This window comes from Macaca nemestrina, chromosome X (genome assembly GCF_043159975.1).
Source record: "Macaca nemestrina isolate mMacNem1 chromosome X, mMacNem.hap1, whole genome shotgun sequence".
In the NCBI taxonomy this organism is placed as follows: domain Eukaryota; kingdom Metazoa; phylum Chordata; class Mammalia; order Primates; family Cercopithecidae; genus Macaca; species Macaca nemestrina.
Genome location: NC_092145.1, coordinates 82338107 through 82360146, shown reverse-complemented (window position 1 = coordinate 82360146; position 22040 = coordinate 82338107). Strand labels below are relative to the sequence as shown.

The 22040-nt window shown below is 44.8% G+C and overlaps 1 protein-coding gene across 4 annotated transcripts in view; it reads right to left on the bottom strand.

The window, feature by feature from the left end:
* LOC105464741 (histone deacetylase 8) overlaps positions 1–22040 on the bottom strand; it is a 275966-nt gene that overhangs the window by 27039 nt on the left and 226887 nt on the right. For 2 of the 4 annotated variants that reach the window (XM_071089065.1, XM_071089064.1), the window contains exon 10: positions 21625–21730. In XM_071089065.1, coding sequence (XP_070945166.1) covers positions 21625–21730 — 106 coding nt within the window. The other 2 variants (XM_011712791.2, XM_071089069.1) reach the window with 2 other exon arrangements.

Below are 22040 nucleotides of genomic sequence, written 5' to 3'. Positions count from 1 at the left end.
GGGCTGCCCAGTGGCAAGAGCTCCCTGGCCTCCTCTGCCACTCTCCCCCACCGGGTAGCATTTATCTTCCCAGATGTGACCATTGAAACGAAAATGGGGCACCAATTTGCTATCACTGTTTACCTGTTGGCTGCTTCTCAGGGCTGAGGCCTTTACAGGGATTTGACTGACAGCTTTGGGGGTGGGACCCCCTGAGAGGACTGGGATAGGGGACTGGAAACGAGGCTAACGGAGCGTTTGAGATGGCAAGCCTTGGTGAGTGGTCTCTTGCAGGCTGATGGTTCCAGAGCTCCCGTTTGCCTGCTTCCCTGGCCTTTCTCATCTTGAACTGCGCCATTCAGCCTCCCTTCCACACTCTTTTATTCTTTAAAAAAAAAAATCCTTTTTTTTAGTATAAGTAAAATTGCTGTTGTTTCTGGTTTACACTGCCCTTAAGCCGAGAGTGTGAGAGTGTATAATTAGAATTAGACTAGGAATACCATTTGAAGGGACTGGTATTCCTAGCCGACTAGGTGCCTTGATGCTGTTTAATAAAAGCTTGGCTTTTCCCATCCCAGGACACATTCAAGGCTTTTTCCACTCCATTCTATGGAATGCCCTTCCCCCGCTTGGAGGTCTAGGGAAATACAGCTCACCCTATAAGGCCCAACTGAAGTATCATCCTCTTAGAGACTCTCTGGGATGCTTCTCTGGCAGGGCGAGTTGCTCCCTCGTTAGTGCTCCCACAGCTCTGGGTTCATGTTGGTAACAGAGCTGGAAACATGTTGGGATCTGCTTCTTTTCCTCCTCCCTTGCCTTGTCTGGGAATTCCTAGACAGCCGGGATGGATGGGGCTGTGTGCTTGTCTCCCATTCCGGTCGCAGTAGTTGAAGGAGCTTCGTAAATATTTGGTAAATAAAATTACAATATCATGACATTTAGTTTTCTCTTCCTCATCTCTCTCATTATCCCCCATCCCCATTTTTCCATGTTGCCAACTCCCCAGAGGTTGCAGTAACACCACACATTACAACTTCCTCCCCCTTTCATTATGTGCCAATTGTCTACACTCGACTGGGAAACATCCTTTCTATCCATGGAAGTGCTCCTCTTGGATCTGACATGCCAACATGACTTTTCCATCCCTAAATCACTCCCTGGACAGGGACAGCTCCTCCCCAAGATGCCAATAAGCCCCTCTCCATGACTGCAGTGCCAGTATTCCTACCCCACCATGGACAGTCCCAGTGCAACACAGAGCTTGGCCTTCCATCCCAAGAACTTGGGCTAGGGACACAGTAGCTCCCCAGTGGGGTCAGACTCTCAGGCTGAGCCAGAGTAGAGATTGGAAGGAACAGGGTTATTCTTGACACTTCAGCGAGAAGAAAAGTTCAGAACTGTGTGTGTGCTGTCAGTGGCGCTTTACAATGAAGACAAGAGGTAGGTTTTCAAAGATTTTATTTAAAAAAACAAAGATACATAACACTAAAACAACACCAGTGGACTTCTCCCCACCTCCCAGTCTGCTGATCAGTACCCTCTCTCCCAGAGCTCCACCTGGATGGTCCTGAGGACCAAACCCTGCCTCTCAGCTGCCTCCTGCCCTACAAACTGGTGACTGCTGTCATCCAGCTTCTGATCTGTTTCATTTAAGACAATAAAAATACTCCCCTCCCCAATTCACTTAAAAATAATTTTCAAAGATTAAAAACTCATTTGTGTGTGTGTGTGTTTTTAAATAAGAACTTTAAATGTGGGATATCTCCCTCTTCCCCTAGGCCCAGTTGAGGACTCTGGGGTGCCTGCCTCTTCACCCCAGGAAGCCAGCTGCCACTTGGTGCCCCTTGGAAATTTTCAGGAAGTAATTTCTTTCAAATTTCCCCTGCAGTCACAAATTCCACAAACTGCTTGCATAAACACGCTGTCTTCATTATAGGCACCACTCCTCAGCTCTGGAAACCTGATCTCTTTCTGTCAACTAGACCACATGCTTCAGATTCCCTGCAAACAGGGGAGAAAACAAAATTCAAAGTCAGGTAATGTATGTGAATTACACCCCAATAGAGCTATTTTTAAAAAAGCACTTATATTTTGGGGCTTGTTCTCTGCTGCTCTTGGGAACTCTGTGACCTCACCATAAGGAACAAGACCAGAATAGCTTGCTGGATGATGAGGAACAAATGGCCCAGAGACCCCTGTTACCCAGGCAACCACCAGCCAATTAGTGGACATGTGATCGAGGCCTTTGACAGCCAGCTGACTGCAGACATTGGGTGTATCCAGCCTGAACCAGAAGAGCCACCCAGCTGAACTCAGCTCAATTGCCAATCTGTAGAGTCATGAGCTAAACAAATGGTTGTTTTAAGTCACACACACACACACACACACACACACACACACACACACACACTCTCTCTCTCTCTCTCTCTCTCTCTCTCTCTCTCTCTCTCATAACACTTTTCAGAGTTCAGACTTTACTAACCGCATCAAATCTCATGCTCCCCACCCCCAACTTTTGTTCCTTCCCTTAGCAAGGCATAACTCTCCTAGCATTTTATCTTGTGAGTACCTGTGAAACACGGATTGGGGGCTTTTCTCTGATCTCAGGCCTAAGAGTCTTTGAGGGAAATGTGATCATTTGAAATCCTACAGGACTGGGCTCTAGGAATGAAAAGTTGCTCACTTTGTCCCTCCATAGTCTTTCCCTTGCCACACTTCCCCAAGTAGAAACGCTGGACTCCAAATCCTACTGGCCACTTCTCTGAAACAGAAACAATGCTCCCGGAGGGCAGGGCCTGGCTGTCTTACTTTTGGTTGATCTCCAAAGTCTGGCACAGTGTGCCTCACTCAGTATGTAACTTATCTTTTCATTCTCTTAACAGGGTCTTTTGTAAAGCAGAAGCTGATTTTGATGAGGTCCAATTCCTTACCAATTTTTTTTTCTTTTTTTGGATCATGCTTTTGGTGTTTCAACCTCCTAACCTCAAAAAAATCTCTGGACAATCTTTGATTCTTCATCTCTTAGTTCACACCTTCTTCACATCTTATGAGTTGTGAAGCCTAACCTCAAGATGTCTCTCCAATCTATCCCCTTCTTTCTGTTCCACTGTCTCTGCTTTAGTCACACCTCTTGTTACTCAGGTCACTGTGACAGCCTCTTATCTGGTCCTCCTGCTTCTAGAGCTATTCCCTGCACAGTTGCTATCTGTGATCACATTCCTTCTCTGCTCAAAAAGACTTTAGCAGGCCGGGCGTGGTGGCTTATGCCTGTAATCCGAGCACTTTGGGAGGCTGAGGCGGATGGATCACCTGAGGTTAGGAGTTCAAGACCAGCCTGGCCAACATGGTGAAACCTCGTCTCTACTAAAAATACAAAAAAATTAGCCGGGTGTGGTGGTGGGTGCCTGCAGCCCCAGCTACTGGGGAGGCTGAGGCAGGAGAATCACTTGAACCTGGGAGGTGGAGTTTGCAGTGAGCTGAGATGGCGGCATTGCACTCCAGCCTGTGTGACAGAGCGAGACACCGCCTCAAAAAAAAAAAAAAAAAAGACTTTAGCAGCTCCCGAGCTACCACCTATGAATGAAGTCCAACTCCTTAGCGTAAATGGGCCCTATCCATGCTTTCCTGTTTCCACACCTTGGCTTGTGTTGTTGCCTCAGCTGAGGACAACCTACAGGGGACGCTGGTGTGAAGTGAGGGTCCTTCCATCTGTAAGTATAGCCAGAGCTAGGGGAATGAGTGAATGCAAGGATGAACAAAATTCCATGTCAAAACATTCCAACAACACATGTTCACAGGGAGGAAAGGTGGGTGCTGTACTCTCTGCTGCTCCACCTCACTCTCCAGTTACATTTGGAGGCAATAAAGAAGAACAACAGAAATAATTTTCACCAAAAGTTGACGATGAGCAATGTTGAATTGGGATAACAATAAAAATGCAAGCTTAAATAATGTCCATTGTTTCCCCCTCACATCTAGCTTTTCCAGCAGTGGGTGGCAGCCTGAGAACATTCTAAAGGCCAGCACAGGCTGGGGTCTAGGGAGACAAGAAGTTCAGATCACAGGGGGCAGACTCAATTGCCTAGAGAGGCCAAGAATATACTGTTTGTAAAGCAGGCTGGGGGCAAGACATAAGGGGCCCTCTTGATCCTTTTTTCATTTTCTTACTTTGAATCATCACATAAGTGTAAGAAATACTTTCCTTTTTTTCTTAACTCTGCCACAGAAGAAAACAAAACCAAGACAGTATAAATGGAAACTCACTTGGCCTAGAGTAAGAGATACAAAAGGGACTGGTGGGGCCTGGGGCAAAGAGGAAGGTACCTGCTGACAAAGTGGGCAGCTGCTGCTCAGCTCCAGCCACTCACCACTGTGCAGGCCTGTGGGCCCCATGGGGCCGAGTCCTTCCATTTTCCAAGAGAAGTCCAAATTTCACATTTTTATGCAATTTCCACTGTGTTAAATGTGGGCAAATGACTGACATTTTAAAAGAATATCATATGAGGCATCAAGATGAGTGGCCAAACAAAACAATTTTGGAGGCGAGATGTAGCTTGTGGACTCCCAGTTTGTGATTTCCGGTTATCTCTGAAACAGTCCTGATTTATACCTAAGGCACCCCATTTCACTCTCAAATATCCTGGTTTGGACAATAAACTATATTGTTACTCTAGCTCTGATGTACAGGGAGTATTGAACTGGGACTCAGGGGGCCTGGGTTCTGCTGAACGACTGGTTGACTCATTTGTTTATCAATGTATTCAATAAATGTTTATGGAGTGTCTACTCTGTGCCAGGTACTTTGTTAGGTGTTGATGAACAATCTCTTTAGTCTTTCTTTTTTAAATTAATATATTTTATTTTTAGAACAGTTTTAAGTTTATAGAAAAACTGAAGAGAAAGTACAGAGAGCTCTCATGTATTTCCTTCTCCTTCCCCTACAGGCAGTTTCCCCTATTATTAACATCTTGCATTAGTGTGGTACATTTATTATAGTGAATGGATACTGATACATTATCATTAACTTAAGTCCACTGTTTACATTAAGATTCACTTTTGGTCTTGCACAGTTCTATGAGTTTTGAAAAGTATATAATGTTATGCATCCACCATTAGAGTATCATGCAGGAGTAGTTTCACTGCCCTCAAAATCACCTGTGTTCCATGGACTCATCCCTCCCTTCCTTTCCCTGAAGCCCGGCAACCACTCATCTTTTTACTGTCCTATGGTTAGAATCATACAGTATGTAACCTTTTCAGACTGGCTTCTTTCAAGATGCATTTAAGTTTCTTCCATGTCTTTTTGTGGCTTGATAGCTCATTTTTTCTTAGTACTGAATAATAGTCCATGGTCTGGATGTACCACGGGTTTATCCATTCACCTATTGCAAGACATCTTGGTTGCTTCCAAGTTTTGGCAATTCTGAATAAAGCTGCTATAAACATTTGTGCAGGGCTGGACAGTGGCTCATGCCTGTAATCCCAGTGCTTTGGGAGGCTGAGGCAGGAGGATCACTTGAGGCCAGGAGTTCAAGACTAGCCTGGGCAAAATAGTGAGACCCTGTCTCTACAAAATAAAAAAATTAGCTGGGTGTGATGGCACACCCCTGTAGTCTGAGCTACTCAAGAGGCTGGGGCAAGAGGATCGCTTGAACCCAGGAGGTCAAGGCTACAGTTAGCTATGATTGTGCCACTGTACTCTGGCCTGGGCGACAGAGTGAAACACTGTCTCTAAAAAAAACAAAACAAAACAAAACAAAAAAACCCCCAAACAAACAACAAAAAAGACCTCCAAACATTCATGTGCAGGTTTTTGTGTGGACATGAGTTTTTAATTCATTTGGGTAATTACTAAGGAGTGTGATTGCTAGATTATGTGGTAAGAATATGTTTACTTTTGTAAGAAACTACCAAATTGTCTTCCCAAGTGACTGTACCATATTGCATTCCTACCAGCAATGAATGAGAGTTCCTGTAGTTCTACATCCTTAACAGCATCTGGTGCTGTCAGTGTCTTGGATTTTAGCCATTCTAATATATATGTAATGGTATCTCATTTTAATTTGCAATTCCTTAGTGACACATGATATTGGGCATCTTTTCACATATAGTCTCTGACTTAAGATGTTTCAACTTTATGATAGTACAAAAGTAATATGCATTCAGTACACTCCTCAACTTATGATGGGGTTACATCTAGATAATCCCATCATAAGTTGAAGATACTATAAGTTGAAAACATACTTTCCACTTATATTTTCCACTTACAATGGATTTATTGGGACATAATCCCACTGCAATAGGCAGAGGAGCATCTGCACTTACTTGCTGTCTGTATATCTTCTTTGGTGAGGTGCCTATTAATATCTTTTTTCCATTTTTATTTTAAAAATTTTTTTAAAAATTTTTTGTAGAGATGGGGTCTTGCTATGTTGCCCAAGCTGGTTTTGAACTCCGGGCCTCAAGCAATCCTTCCTCCTAGGCCTCCCAAAGTGCTGGGATCACAGCCAGGAGCCACTACACCCCCAAAATGGGCTTGCTTTTGCCCATTTTTTAAAATTTTATTTATTTTTTTGAGACAGAGTCTCGCTCTGTTGCCCAGGCTGGAATGTAGTAGTGTGATCATAGCTCACTTCAGTGTTGACTTCTTGGGCTCAAGTAATCCTCCCACCTCAGCCTTCTGAGCAGCTGGGACTACAGGCACATGCTACCATATCTGGTTAATTTTTGTATTTTTTGTGGAGACAGGGTTTCACCATGTTGCCCAGGCTAGTCTCAAACTCCTGGACTCAAGCAATCTGCCCACCTTGGCCTCCCAAAGTGCTGAGATTACAGGAGTGAGCTACTGTACCCAGCCTCTTTTGCCCATTTAAAAATTGAGTGTTTTCTTATTGGTGAGTTTTAAGAATTCTTTGTATATTTTGGATAGAACTCTTTTACTGGATATGAATTTTGCAAATATTTCTCCCAGTCTGTGGTTTGTCTTTTTATTCTCTTAATCTTTTTAATGTGGAGCAGTGTGGTCCAATAGAACTTTCTTGGATGATGTGACCATCCTACAGCTATGCTGCTCAATATGGTAGCCACTAGTCACATGTGGCTATTGAGCACTTGAAATATGTCTAGTGCAAGCACGGAACATAATTTTATATTTTGTTTAATTTTAATGAACTTAGCCACATGTGGCTAGTGGTAAGACTATATTGGACAGAGCAGACATAGAACAGTCCTCTTGTGCCTTTTTTTTCCTTCATGACGTTGACTAGGGGTCATCCTTATTGCTCCTTTGTTTACAACCTTCCTTTTCTATCTATTAGCAAGTCCTGTGGATTCTACCTCCAAAATAGATTCCAAATCTACCTCCTTCTTTCCACCCTTCACTGCTGCAACTGTACCCCAAACTATTCTTGCCCTTTACATGGATGATTCTAATAGCCTCAAGACTGGTCTCCTTGCTTCCTTCCTTGTCTCCTACAACCTATGCTCTATATAGCAACCAGAGTATTTTGTTAATACTTAGGTCAGACCGCATCACTCCTATGCTCAAATCCCTCTAACAGCCTCCAATCACAATAAAATCTAAGTTACTCACCTGCAGGGGCTGGTCCCTTGCCTCCTGTCTCCTACCACCACCCTCCTTGCTCACATGAGTCTTCTTTGTGTGGCTTGAACACAGAAATCATTTTTCCCTCTTAGGGCTTCTCTTGTCTTTGAACTTGCTCTTCCTTCTGCCTGGAATGCTCTGTCCTGGCTATCCGCATTTCCAACTCTTCTCATCACCTTTGTCACCTTGAGTCGACAGGTCTCAATCCCAAAGTCACTTCTGAGAGACCTTAGGACCACCCAAGCTAAGGAGCCACCCCCTTGTTCAGTCCTTTTCTGTCACATGATTCTGTTTTATTTTCTTCAATTCACTTAGCACACAGAAAACTTCTTGTGTGTTTGTTTCCTTATTTGCTCACTGTTGGCTTCCTCTCACCAGCTCTATGAGGGCAGGGACCTTGTCTGCTGTCTTGGTCATTACTCTACTGTTAGCACCCTCAGTAGTGCCTGATGCCTAGTAGGTGCTCAGTACCCATTGATTGAAGGAAAAGACATCTGTAGAGCTACAGGGCAGCGATCAAGCACTTTCCCATTAAATTCCCAGAGGCTTAAAGCTTGGTCATTGCTCTTAAGGACCTTATAAATGTGGTTAAGGTGAGCAAACGCATGCTAACGAAAGGAGAACCAGGCTAGGATACATAAGTTCTGAACACAATCAGTATCACAGCAGTTTGGAGGGATGCGGGTGTGATCTCAGGAACCCTTGGAGGTTGGGTGACATCACAAAGGAACAGAGAAGTGAATTTAGGACTGTTGAAAAGTGTTTCCAAAACTTCTGTCACATGAATACCTCTTTTAGGAATGTTTTTATATCTACTTAACAGCTGTATTAATAGTCACCATGATATATATACACACACACACACACACACACATACACACACACACACATATATATATAATTTATTTTTATTTTTTTTAAACTTCTTTTAAACACTTTTAAACTTCAGGCCAAGCCCAGTGACTCACGCCTGTAATCCCAGCACTATGGGAGGCCGAGGCAGGAGGATCCCTTGAGCCCAGGAGTTCGAGACCAGCCTGGGGAAAATAGGGAGTCCCTGTCTCTATTAATTTTTAAAAAGAAATTTTAAAAAATAAGAAAAAAACTTTAATACCTATTTTGGCCTCATCTATCATAAGCAGCAATAATAATAATAATAGACAACTTGCTTATTACATTTTAAAACATATGTTAAAATAAATATGGCTATTAAAATTAAAAATGTCTTTGTGTCACCTCAGATTGTCTGTCATATAGAGGAACATGAGGCACATCTTGAGAAAAATCATTGTAGGGATTACTCTTGGGCAGCCGGTGTCCAGGCTGTCCTGCTGCTGGCAGGCTCTGGTATCTGAGAATCTTAGATGGTGTGCACCCCCACTCTCATCCAGCTATTCAGCTCCCTCAGTTGACTCAATCTGGTCCATTTTTCTGTCTATTTATTGCCTAAGCCTTTGCCGATGTCTACAATGGCCTAGGCCCTGTGCTGGGTGCTGGGGTCACAGAGGGGATCAAGACAGTTCTTGCTGTGAAGGAGTTCTCGGCCTAGTGAGGAAGACATATATGGAGGCAAACACCTAGTCCACAGTAGCAAGGTGATAAATCTAGTATGTACAGAGTGCTGTGGGCAGAAAAAGAGGGCACAGAAGTTTCACAGGGCAGGTGGTTTATTGAAGGGCAAAGGAGGGAAGAATGTTCCAGGCAGCAGGAACAGAGCAGGATGTATAAAGTCAACTGCAAAGTTTTTGAGGTCAGGATACAGGATGAAGATCAGGGACGGGGGCAATGCAGCTGGAGAGGTGGCCAGAGGCCATATCAAGGCCAGAGCCTTATCTGAGAGGCCATGGGGAGCCTCTGAGAGATTGTCAGGAGAGCAGGGGATCTGGTGGGATCCAGGGCTAGAGCAAGATTTCCAGCTGCTGCCCCATCATGGCCAGGTTCAAGGACTTCATTTTCTACCTGGGAACAATTGCAGTACCAAGGGTTCCTATGAAGCCTTGGGCATGTGTCGATATGGATGGCTGGTTTAATTTTTAGCTCTTAATGGTCAACTGCATTGCTTGCCTTGGAATGTAGATTCCTCCTGTCATCAGAGAGCCTTTTATTGACAATTAAGTAAAACCGCCAATTACCACTTGTCTGCCTCTGACCTGAATTAGAACCTGAGGTTGTGGATTAATCCCACCAGGCTTCTGACATTTACAGGATACCAGCACTTAGAGGATATTACCCTGATGGTTAGGGTGCTCTGGTCTTAGCTCTCAAGGCACTACTGCAGTCTCAAACGGAATCGAAGCAATTTCTAAAATAGCCTATGATTCATTTTTTCTCCCCTCCTGTGCCTAAATCTGCTGGCTTCATGTGGAGGGATGGGCACAAGTAACTGTAGAGGTGACATCACAGGAGTGGGCTGCTTGCCTGCCAGCCAGCTTGTGGAGCTGGGCCCCGGCAATTGTCTATCTGCTGGGCTGGGCAATGCCTCCCAGCTGTTTTGGAGACAGAGCTCCGAGGTTCTTTGGTCGATGTGCCTTCTCCACATTTCTTTTTCTCAGACAAAAATTCTGGGCTGGGAAATCCAGGATAATGGGAATAGCAGTGGCAGGAGGAATAATACAGCCTTACATCTGCATAATGCTTTAGAGTTTGAAAGCTATTTGCTCTATTTTGCCCCACCCAAACACCAGTGCGAAATGGAAGCTGGGATTTTCGACTTGAACTGGAGACCAACTCTCGCTCTCTTGCACAAAAAACCTAAATGCTAACATCCCCTATTCACCTCAAGGCATATCATGATTAGGCCTTGGATGCCACCAGAAGGTCAGAGAGGCTCCCTTCACCTTCTAGGTGCTTCCTGGAAGATAAATTCTCCAGGACAAATTGCCTGGCAGGCACAATCTATTAACTATGCCATCCTGATTGAGCCAGCAAGCAGTGCCAGTCTCAGCACTGCCAACTCCTTCTGCACACCCTGGTTTACAGTCCCAGTGGTCCCAAAGACCTTTACTGGAGCCAAAGGCACAGTCGCTAACTGTGGAGCCCTGAGGGTAGGGTGTGTCACAAACATCTGGAAGTGCCAACAGCTGCCAGGGAGCTCAAGGGCCTGTGAAAAGAAAACCCACAATTCAAGTAACATCAGCTATCACTGTGGATCCTGAAGTGAAGGGTCACTGAGCCCAGCCGTGAATAGCTGAAGAGCGGGTTAGAGGGATTCTTTTCTTGGAGGAGCCATAAAAATTGTTCTGTGGTGGTGTCATGATTGCTTTGTGATCATTCAGCATGTGAGCCCAGCATGGCTTGGTGTCCCCAGTGCCTTATTGCCATAGTGAACATGAGAAGTCTCCTCTGGCCCAGCTCCCTTCCTGTGATCTTCCCCAGGATCATGGTCACCAGGCTGGAAGCCAAAAGAGTGGCATACTCTTGATTGGCCTTCCTGGTTTTAGATTAGATTTCATTGTCACTAGTGTGCGTGTATGTGTCGGGGGATGAGGGTGGGGGTTGGAAGCAGTGAGCCATAGATGCTCAGCAATATTGCGAGAGCAGCAGGTGCTCCTGCTATTGTTGCTGCCATAGCTGCCACCACCACCACTATCACCAAAATGAATCCAGGATGACCTTGTGTAAGACCACAGTTGCTGGTCAGTGCCATGAAAATGTCATCTGTGTAAACCAAGATGCTTGTACTTGGGCAGTTCTGTCTGTCAGAAATCTTGGTGGGGTATAAAAGTGACCCTCTTGAAAGTTGAATCTGTAAATGCATATGTGGAAAGTGACTGTCAGAACAGAACATCACCACCTCCAAAGCAGAGAGCCCTCCCAGGACTTGTTTTCCAGCTCACGGCAGAAATGTGCACCTATGAAAGTAGATTAAGAATCACCGTCTCAGCCTGTTTTAGAGATGTGAATAAAAATCTTGCCTTGGGACTGCCTTCTCTCTGGTTGACTGATTTTTCAATTGATTTGTATTTATTAGCTAATGAAATTAAAGTTGTAAAAATGATAACAGAAACACAATAAATCTCTCCCACAACTGGCTGTTTCTATGTCACTATGGTGCATTCCTCACTTTGATTACTTCAAAGTCTATTATTTTGTTTTCAATTATTCTGTTTTTCTGGCACTGGAGAAAATCAATTTGTTTTATTTTCTCTTATTCATGCACTCAATTATGCTCTTCGGGCACATTTAATCACTTTGATGTTTTCATTTTATGGCCCGTCTCTAGGCACTTCAGCTGCATTGCTGCCAATGGGCAAGCAGGACTAATTTGCATGTCACAATAGACTTGAAATTCTAACTCAATTTAGAAATCTTTGTGAAATCTCCCTCCAAAATGTGCTTGGAGCTGCAAAGAGGCAGAAGAATGTTGGCAAACCAGGAGCCTGTAAAGATGCTTTCCTTTCTCAAAAGACTATGAACTCCTGCATGACCCGACCATGGCTTGGGGAAGTCCCTGTCCAGGTACAGCAGAAAACCATGGGATGGGAGGTCTGCAGACCTTCCTCGGGAACTCTGTGGTGAGAATCCTGCAGCAGCTGCCCCTCCGTGGCAAGGCCAAGGAGGCTAGGCCCACTTACTCTGGCAGAAAATGACTCTTAGCACTGCTGGATTTGGTGGCTGTGCTCAAGACAGCACCTGAATCTCAGTTGGCTAAAGGGCCTCCGGGTAGACTGACAAAGTTGTCAACAGTTAGGCATTCCAAAACCCTGAGTGGTTTGCCTTATTTTTCCTAATAATTTCCAACCTTCCTTCTACCCCTTGATCATTTTAGAGCTAGAAGCTGGAGGGGAATGAGCAATACAATTGCTTTGGGCATGTGCTTTGGGCATGTACTTTTGGCACACAAGCAAAAAATGCTTAATTAAACATATTAGAGGCCTCCAACTACTCTTTGAATATTCTTGGCTTGTTTATGTAACAATCAGCAGCTCTGCCAGGCAGAAGGAAAATTCCTTATTTCCTCTTCTAAGCTTTGGGTATGATCCTCAGTGTCTCAGGTGGAATCCTAGCTTCCGTACTTACCTGCTGTGTGACTTTGTACAGGCTAATTAACTTCCCTAGGCCTCAGTTCCTACATCTATTAAATGGGGCTAATAATATTATATATATTAGAGACTGATCTGCTTCCTAAACTTCTATACTGTCAAGAGTTTGGCCATATTCACATACTGCCTATGTGGACTTTTCTTATACAGACATTAAAAAAAACCCAGCCTCATCCTAAGCAATATCTTTGGAACCAAAGAGTTTGATCTGATAATTATATTTCTTTTTAATACACATTGAAACATATATCTATATTGAACATACTAAATCCATTTCGCTTGGGATCTTTGATCTTGCTTGTCTCTTCATCTAGAATGTACTTCACTACCGTTTTTTTTTTTAAAGACAGGGTCTCACTCTATTGCCCAAGCTGGAGAGCAGTGGTGCAATCATGGCTCACTGCAGCCTTGACATCCTGAGCTCAATTGATCCTCACATCTCAGCTCCCAAGTAGTTGGGACTACAGGTATGCGTCATCACACCCAGCTCAGTTTTACTTTTTTTTTTGGAAGAGACAAGGTTTTGCCATGTTGCTCAGGCTGGTCTCAAACTCCTGGGCTCAAGTGACCTGCCTGTCTCGGCCTCCCAAAGTGCTGGGATTACAGGCATGAGCTACTGTGCCCGGCCGAATGCAAATTTTGTAAATCTCCTTCCCTCATTTCATTGATCTCTGTTCCCAAATGTCACCGCCTCAGAAAGGCCTTTACTGAATAGCATCCCTCATAATTTATCAGTAAACAACATTAAATATTTATTTAGTTGTTTATTGTCTATCTTCCACACTAGAATGTAATCTCCATGATGGGCAAGGACTTTATTTGGCCTATTTCCTTTACTATTTTAAGAGACAGTATCTCACTATGTTGTCCAGGCTGGTCTCAAACTCCTGGGCTCAAGTGATCCTCCTGCCTCAGCTTCCTGAGTATTTGGAACTATCAGCCCAAATACTGAGTATTTGGAACTATCAGTCCACATCACTGTGCCTGGCTTATCTATTCTATTGACTTCTGTATTGCCAGTGTCCAGAGTAGGGCCTGGCACATATTAACACTAAACGGTTACTGTTAGGCTTCCCTTTCATTCCACCAGGGTGGTGTCAAAGAAGGCAGAGTAGAAAGCCAGGACTTTCCTTCTTTGCTCAATGGCAAGGAGGCCCACCCACTGCTATGTCAGTAGAGGCCAAATGGGGAGCAATAAAAAGGTGCCGTTCCCATTTTTGGCCAGGGTGGTATCAGTAGAGGTCTACTGGAGAGCCTGAATTTTACTCCATCCAGCAATACTGAGGTGCCCTTCTTCTGCCCAGGGCGTCCATGGTGGCTGAGTAGGGAACCTAGGCTTTTACTCCCCACCTGGAGGTAATAGGGTAGTGCCCTCCGCCCCTGCCAGCATGTATTACTTTTTTTTTTTCCTGACTACAAAAACAATACACGTTCATGGTAGAAATTTTGAAAAATACAGAAACAGCATAAAAAAATAAAAATCATCTATAATTCCAATTCTAGATAACTACTGTCAAGGTATATTACTTTGGTAAAGTATCATCAAATATGACTACTGTTAGCATTTCATTCTTGTGTTTTTCTGTGCATATCCCCTCTCCCAAAACACACACTAAATACAGTTACAAAATTGAGACTACATGGTAGTAAGCCACTTTGTATCCTGTTTATTTCACTTAACATTGTAATCATGAACATATTCTAGTGTCATCAAATTATCTTTAAAAATTTGCTTTTTAACTGGCTGCAACAGATTTTTTCATGTAGATACACTGTATGGAATTAGTACGAGACCTCAAGTTCAATACATCAAAAGAGAACACATCAAGTATATGTTTCAGTAAAGCTATGTTCCCTCCCCCAAGAGCTTCCCATTTCAGTTGGTATCCAGGCTGGAAATCTCAGAGTCACTTTTACTTCTTCCTTTCTCCCCAATCCTCTATAAATGGCCTACCTCCCAGTGCTGGTGATGATACTCTCTTCATAATAGCTCTCAGTCATTTCTTCCTATTTTACCACCACTATTCTAGTCGAGGACCTTGCAGTCTCAATCTTGCATTACCATCACCATCTATCCCAAATATCACTGTATCATGTGGTGCTCTAATTCCAGAACCTAGAATGACTTCCACTTTACTGTGGATATGAACTAGTCAGCCCGAAATTCAAGGGAGCCTGCAATCTGCCCCTTATCCCCACCCTTCTGAATCTCCCTTACTTACAAGTGCATCCCTACTCTGATCTATTCAAATCCTCCCAGCCTTCTGAAAGCAGTCTCCCTAAAGTCTTACTGCCCAGTCTCTTCTATATATATAGTGTCAGACCTTGTTATATTCTGATATGTCCAAGGGGCTTAGTTTTGTTTCCTAACCTAAATTTCTCAACTATTTATCAGGAGGAGAGATCATGTCTTAAACACCTCATATATCTCCCAATGGCACCAGCTTGAGTGGGGTGGGGTTCAAAAATATATGTGTTGATTGCTTGAGCTGGGCTTTAAAGTGGAGACACAATCATATCTCTTAAAGTTAAACTGCTTCTGAAGTTCACTTTGGGAGCCTGAGCAGGGGGAAAGGTTTACTAGTGACTGGAAAAAAGCAGAGGGGAGAGATGATGAGTAGGTGTCACAGGGCAATGCTGCCACGGAGAAGAGGGCCACCAGGTCTGGGTTCAAATCTTGAGTTTATCACTTACTTCTTGTGTGACTAGGGCATGTTACACAACGTCTTCGGGTGCCAGTCTCCTACCTCATAAGGAAATTGTGAGGTTAAATGAGATCATGTATGTGAAGTACCCAGCTCAGGGTTTTGTGCTGTACCCTGTCAATATCAGTAGTTCCCACCTCACAGATTTAGGTAGAAATTTCAAGTCTTCATGAGTAATATGCCAAGGGTTTTCATGGTTTGTTAAAAGCTGCTGTCTAAGTTACTGTAACTTTGGGGAGCAGTCTCCATTTTTATTTTAGGATTAAATTTTTTTTTTCTTTTTTGTAGACAGGGTCTGGCTTTGTCGCCTAGGCTGGAGTGCAGTGGCACAGTCACAGCTCACCGCAGCCTCAATCTCCCTGGGGTTAAGCAGTTCTCCCACCTCAGCTTCCAGTGTAGCTGGTACTACAGATATATATAACCATGTCTGGCTAATTTTTAGATTTTTTTGTAGAGAAGGGGTTTCACCATATTGTCCAGGCTGGTCTCGAACTCCTGGGCTCAAGCAATCCACCTGCCTCAGTCTCCCAAAGTGCTGGATTACAGGCTCGAGCCATGGCGCCCGGCCCAGAATTTTTAAAATTTTTAGCATGACATTTTTATAACTTATTTTTCTGTTTAACAACAACAACAATAACAATGACGACAAGAAGCCTTTCCATCTCTTACACTCTTTAGTGAAACAAGAAAGAGAGGAACCTGCTTGATGAGGAAGTCCAAGTTGGCGGTAGAGTCCTGGAAAGGACCACAGGGAGATGACGAGGAAGAAAGAGCCAGCAGGGGACAGGAAAGAGAGATAAAGGATGGACATCGCAGATATTTTCACCTGAAGTCATGCAAATTGGCTCAGGTATCCTCCAAAACCCTGCTCCGAAGTCCTTCCAAGAAGCCCTAAAGCAAACGGTCAGTTTATCCTTGGGACCAACCCTACCTTTCAACTTATCCTCATGGCTTCTCAAGAAGTAAGAGGCAGTGTAGAAGGAAGCCAAGTTTCCATGGTATAGAGTCCCACCATGCAGGAGCACTGCTTCAAGCCTGGGACTTCAGCAGGCCTTGAATATGCCCAAACCTGAGCTCCAATTGCTAGTCCCTAGAAGGATGACAATCTCGGATGTCAGGCTGCCAGAGGAAGCGCTGCTTATACCCAGCACAATGGTTCGCCTAAGAATATTACCAGCAAATGTGCAAAGGGTCTCAGATTGGGGCTGTGGAACTGCAAATGACAGGCTGGGTCTGGTGGCTACAGCACATTTCGGGCAGCAGGAGCTGGGTGAGCTGGCTTCTTCTACCTTCTGTCCATCTCTTTTCCTTCTCTACTCATCTCGAAAGGGAGTTAGAAGCTTCAGATTACAGTATGGTGGGGGAAGGGGCGGGGCCTAGGGAGGGCTACAAAGCCTATATCGGGCTCCAGAATTTCGAAGGTTGCCCAAGACTGTCTTCTTCCCATTTCCAGGGAGTCATGAGACTTCAGGTGTTTAGGATTAGCCACATGGAAGGAGCTGGGCATGTAGTGTGAGGTAGGAGGGTTTACTGGGGCGATTGGAAAGAGCAGACAGGATGACGAGTAGATTTGACAGAGCAATGCTGCCAAGGAGAGGAGGGAAATAAAGGTCAAACAGCCTGACTCTGAAGCTCCACTCTAGGCCTGGGTTCCAATGTCCAGCCCACTGCTTATTAGCACAGTGTATGGCACACAGTAGGTGCTCAGTAATTACTTGCTGGATGAATAAAGGCGATCTTGGCCAAGTCACCTATCCTCCCTGAGCCTCAGTTCCCTTATCTGTAGGATAAATAGTAGCTGTTCTTATTTCATCTGTGTTGTTTCTATCCACACCCGTATCAGTTTGTTAGGTTGCCATCCTAAGGCTCCTTCAGTAAGGGAAAGAAAGGGCAGATGCATGCAAGGCCTTTTTTTTCCCCTTGTGTCTTTTGCCTCCCCCTTCCCTCCTTCTCCTCCTTACTTCCTGACCTTGTTTGTTTCTTTTTCTCTCCCAGTTAAACCTGGGGAATAGTTCTGGGAACACAAAGCAAGTGTTGAAACCTCGGGTCACAACTGTAACACATTCTCACAAATGCACAACTCCCCCACTCCTGCTCCCCAAGAGAATTGGGCCTGGGCTGCAGTGTGGAGCTCTGAGTCTCCTAGGGGCCTCCACTTGATTCGAATGTCATAAGTTCCAGAAACTAGAAAGCCTCCTACCTTTATCTGCATTTCCCCATGCAGAGCTAGCCAGGCTTGGGGAACTAGCCCTCCCTGGGGATTAATCATATCAGCATTATTCCAACTCTGGAAGGTTCACCGTGAGCCAATTCCTCTAGAGTACATTCACCAGAGGAAAGGCAACCAGCTTTAAGCATATGAAGATGGTGCAAGGATGATTTTACAGTAGTAGTCATGAGCTGGACGGAGCCATCCTCTCTCTAACCTATACTTTCTTATGAACAACGACACATGCCTTCAAGATAGCTCATTGGCACGAGAGGAGTTTTTGTCTGTGTGAAGCTAACAGCTTGAATGGACTCTCCATGGTTTTGTGGGTCTTCTTTCCTTTCAGAAAGACTAATGGGCAGTAAAGATGGGAAAGGTGAGGTCTAAATTTGCCTGTCCTTCAGTCATCCTGTGGCATGTGGAACACTCTCTGTAAGATGAATCTTCTCAGGTTTGATTTCCAATAGGCTACAATCTCATCTTTTGTGCTTCTAAGGGATGTGGCAAGAAAGAGAAAAAGCCCAAGCTTAAAGGCTGAACAAATTCAACCAGATATGCTGGCTGAACTCCCTCACATAGAGTGGAGCTGAATCCATTCATTCCCTCATTGCCATCTTACCTCCCCAAAGCAATCTGTGTCACATCCTACTCTTTGTTTTTCATGGCGTGAGGGGAGGTGGAGGGGAGGTACAGTGAGAAATGGCCAGCTTCACTGAGGTTTTTATATGCAAGAACAAATAACAGTCTTGTAGACGGGTTCAGGAAAATTTTTCAGAATTCAGAAAATCCAGCAGCCTTTCCACACTGACCATTGTCATGGCAACGCACTATCTGATGGCAGCATGCGTCACCATGCTGGAGGGGCACAGTATCAGTATAGCAGGTTAGCCTGGCCATTTTTAGCAACATTTGGACTTCTTTCTAGCCTCGTTTCTTAAAGGTTTAGCTGAATTTCTCTTTGGTTCTGAGCTTCTGTGTTCTGCTAAATTTGCATGGCTAGAAAACAAGACTTTGTCAATATGAAAGGGATGGCTAAATGGAAAGTCTGAACATTGCTAGTATTCTATAGCCACTCCACTTGCTGTCTACCCTCTCTGGCTCCTCCTCACCCACTCTTAGCCATGTAGTTTCTCTTCTTCTCTGCATCAATTCTTTCTTATACACGGCATCACCTCCCCACACCCAACAACTGTGACTCATCTGCCAACCCCTGCACTCTCACCATATTCTTTCTTTTTCTATTTTCTCTTTGTAATATACAGCATCCTAGAATCTTAGAGTTGGAAGGATCCTTAACAGCAATTTAGTCCAATCACCCTCCCCCAAGGCAGGGGCCCTCTACAATATGACAGCCTAGGGATTGTCTAGCTTCTATTTGTATATCTCCAGTGACAGAGACCTCATGCCTTTCTGGGCAGTCTGTTCCACTTTGGATAGTTCTAATTGTTAGAAAATGTCTTCCTTCTATTGAATGAAAATCTGCTTTTTAAAAATATCCATCCATGGGTCCAGCTCTATGCCTTGTGGCCACATAGACCCTGTCTATGCCCTTTGCTCTGTGACAGATATATGGAGTAGAGACCACATCCCCGAGTCTTCTCCAAAAGGTCCCAGCACCTCCAACCAGACCTCTTGGAGCCTGGGCTCCAGTCCTCTCCCCAGCCTGACTGACCTCCAGGAACATGCTCCTATTTGTCTAGAGCCCTTTAAAATGAGGTTGATACTGCATTAGCATCTCTGGAGGCCACCTTGCCCTGGTGACTCATACTGAGCTCCGAGTTGACTCAAATCCCTAATTCTCTTTTAGCAAAATGCTGCTAAGCCATGTTGCCCCGATTTGTATGCAGGTAGTTGCTTTTGTAGGACCCAATTCCTGGTCCTTATGTTTTCTTCCAGTTTGATTTCATTGTGTTACAATCAGAATATTGCTTTAACCTGTTAGGATCTTTAAAAAGCTTGACTTCCATGTAATTTTCACGTCCTTTAAGATCTATTATTTTTTTCATCAACCCTTATCCTAGCCTTTTATCTCAAATCTCTGTTCGATTTTCTGCTCTTTTAGGGTTCTTACCTTTCCTCATTCTCTTCCCTTTGCATTACCTTCCTTATGTCTTCTCTCACTTGTCATTTCCATTTCCTCATTAGCAAGATGCCACCACTCTCTGGAGCTATGTGCCTGGGTATGTGTGCAGGGAAGCAAGGGCATACACATATCTGCCCATATGGAGGTGTGAGCGAGTAGCTGCAAGGCTTGCTTAGTTTCCCTGTTTCTATTGCTTTGTCTGTGGCTCTACCAGGATTTAGAGCCTGAATGGGGGAAAACGGCAGAGTTGAAGGAAGAAGGGTAAGACAAGCTGGTCCAGGATCAGTTCTGAGGAACACAGGACATGCACACCAGGTTTGAGGGGAGCAGGGAAAACTAGGGCTGGATGGCTAGTGTTCATCAGGGCTGCAACACAGTGAGAAGGACTGGAGAAGGGCCAGGAGTGGAAGGACTTTGAAGGCCTTAAAAGTTGGATAAGGGAGGAAGATTTGGTTAGGAAGCAAGGACTTGTGGGGTCAGTAGCCACTAAGAGGTGAGAGGGAGTTAGCTTGAAACTATAGGGTTGGGAGAAGGCCGAGGGCTAGGGGACGCCTCAGAGGGGACAATCAGCAATGCTGTGAGAATAACCTTGAGAGTCTATGACTTCTTAGCTTAGAAACTTTTCTCTGGCTAAATGAGCTCAGGACATGAAGACTTTGCTGCTGTCATATACTGGGCTCTGCTAGTAGATAGGGGCATTAATGTAACCTGCAGCAAAGACTCTCTGAGTGTAGTGTTTCCGCGGACTAACTCCAGCATAGAACAGGCCTCCTTTTGGTGTTGGATTATATTCCAGTGAGGGACTCAAAGGTAGGAGAACTGGTGCTATCTTGGTCATTTTATGAATAAACATGGGAATTTCCCTGTCCAGGATGGGCAAAAAGATACCCTTGGCCTCTTAACTCTGGCAAATAATTAGGATCTTAAAAATATACATATGTATATGTACATTTAATTAAACAGGAAAATGGGTGCCAAAAATACTTAATGCGAATGGTAGATGAAGTGAGTTGTGAAGAAGCAGCTGGAGTTGAGAGGGGGCCCTACTGGAATGCTGAGGACACTGACCCCAAACAGCCAGTGGACAGTGGGATCAGGAGGGCAATGCCCTGATGGCTGCCACTTCCCCTCCACCCTGAGGCCAGAATGATTCCAGGCCAGCCTTGGGGAAGGGAAGGAGGCTAGGCCAGGAAGGAGGCTAGGCCAGCAGCCCATCTGCAGTACTCTGGCTGAGTCCAGGGAACCCACTCCCAGGGCATCAGAATTGCTGTAGTTCCACATTCTTTCGAGGCTCTACTGGATCAAGGACTCATACATACTGGAACAGAATGTCTGTGAGCCCCCTCCCCACCCCCAGTAAGTCTGAATTGACTTGAATTTTCCTCTTTTTTTTTCTGGGGACAGGGTCTCGCCCAGGCTGGAATGCAGTGGTGTGAATATGGCTCACTGCAGCCTTGACCTCTTGGGCTCAAGGGATCCTCCTGCCTCAGCCTCCCAAGTGTTTGTGACCACAGGCATATGCCACTATGCCTGGCTATTTTTTAAATTTTTTGTAGAGATGGAATCTTGCCATGTTGCTCAGGTTGGTTTTGAACTCCTGGGCTCAAGCAATCGTCCCGCCTCAGCCACCCAAATTGCTGGGATAACAGGCATGAGCCACGGTACCCGGCCAACTTTTCTCATCTTAAAGAGTGCTTTACTATTGGCCTTTTGAAAGAAAAAGGGTCTCAGGGAACACTTTAGAACTGATTTTCCCCTGGCAGTGCCAAAAGCTGAACCCTTTGTCCTTCTGAGGTGACATTAGCCAGCCAAATGACAATCCCAACCAGAGTGGCCAGTGTAGAATTCCAGCTACAAGCTGTCAGGCCAAGAAGAGGTTTCCCTTCCAAGTCGGTGAAATGATTAGCTACCAAAAGGCAAATGGTATTTAAGGAAGCCCCCACTGATGGGCCACCACAAACTGGGTGGAACAAGGAGGGCAGGCCTCGAGGGGCAGTGCTCACCTTTGATGTAGTTGAGGATTTGCTGGATTCGGTGGGGCTCATTGCGGTCTGGCCGGCAGCTTGGCGTGATTTCCAGCACATAATCAGGACCATATGCTGTGAAAAACTGTAAGGAAAAGGGAAAGGCCAAAAAACAAACTAAGCCACATAAAACCTCCAAACCAACCACATACAAACAATCAAAAGAAACACACTACCGACAAGGCAAGGGAGGCCTCCTTGGGCAGAACAGGATGATGCAGCAGGAAGCCCTGCCTTGGTGGTATCACTACTCCCCTTGCTCAGACCTTCAATGATAGTCCCCTGTGAAATTATTTCGCTTGCTGTCCAACGGTCTCTCTGCTTAGGTCTCAACTTTTCTCTCCAACCTCAGCTCTTATTGCTTCCTTGTCCTCTGGCCACACTAGACTGCTTGG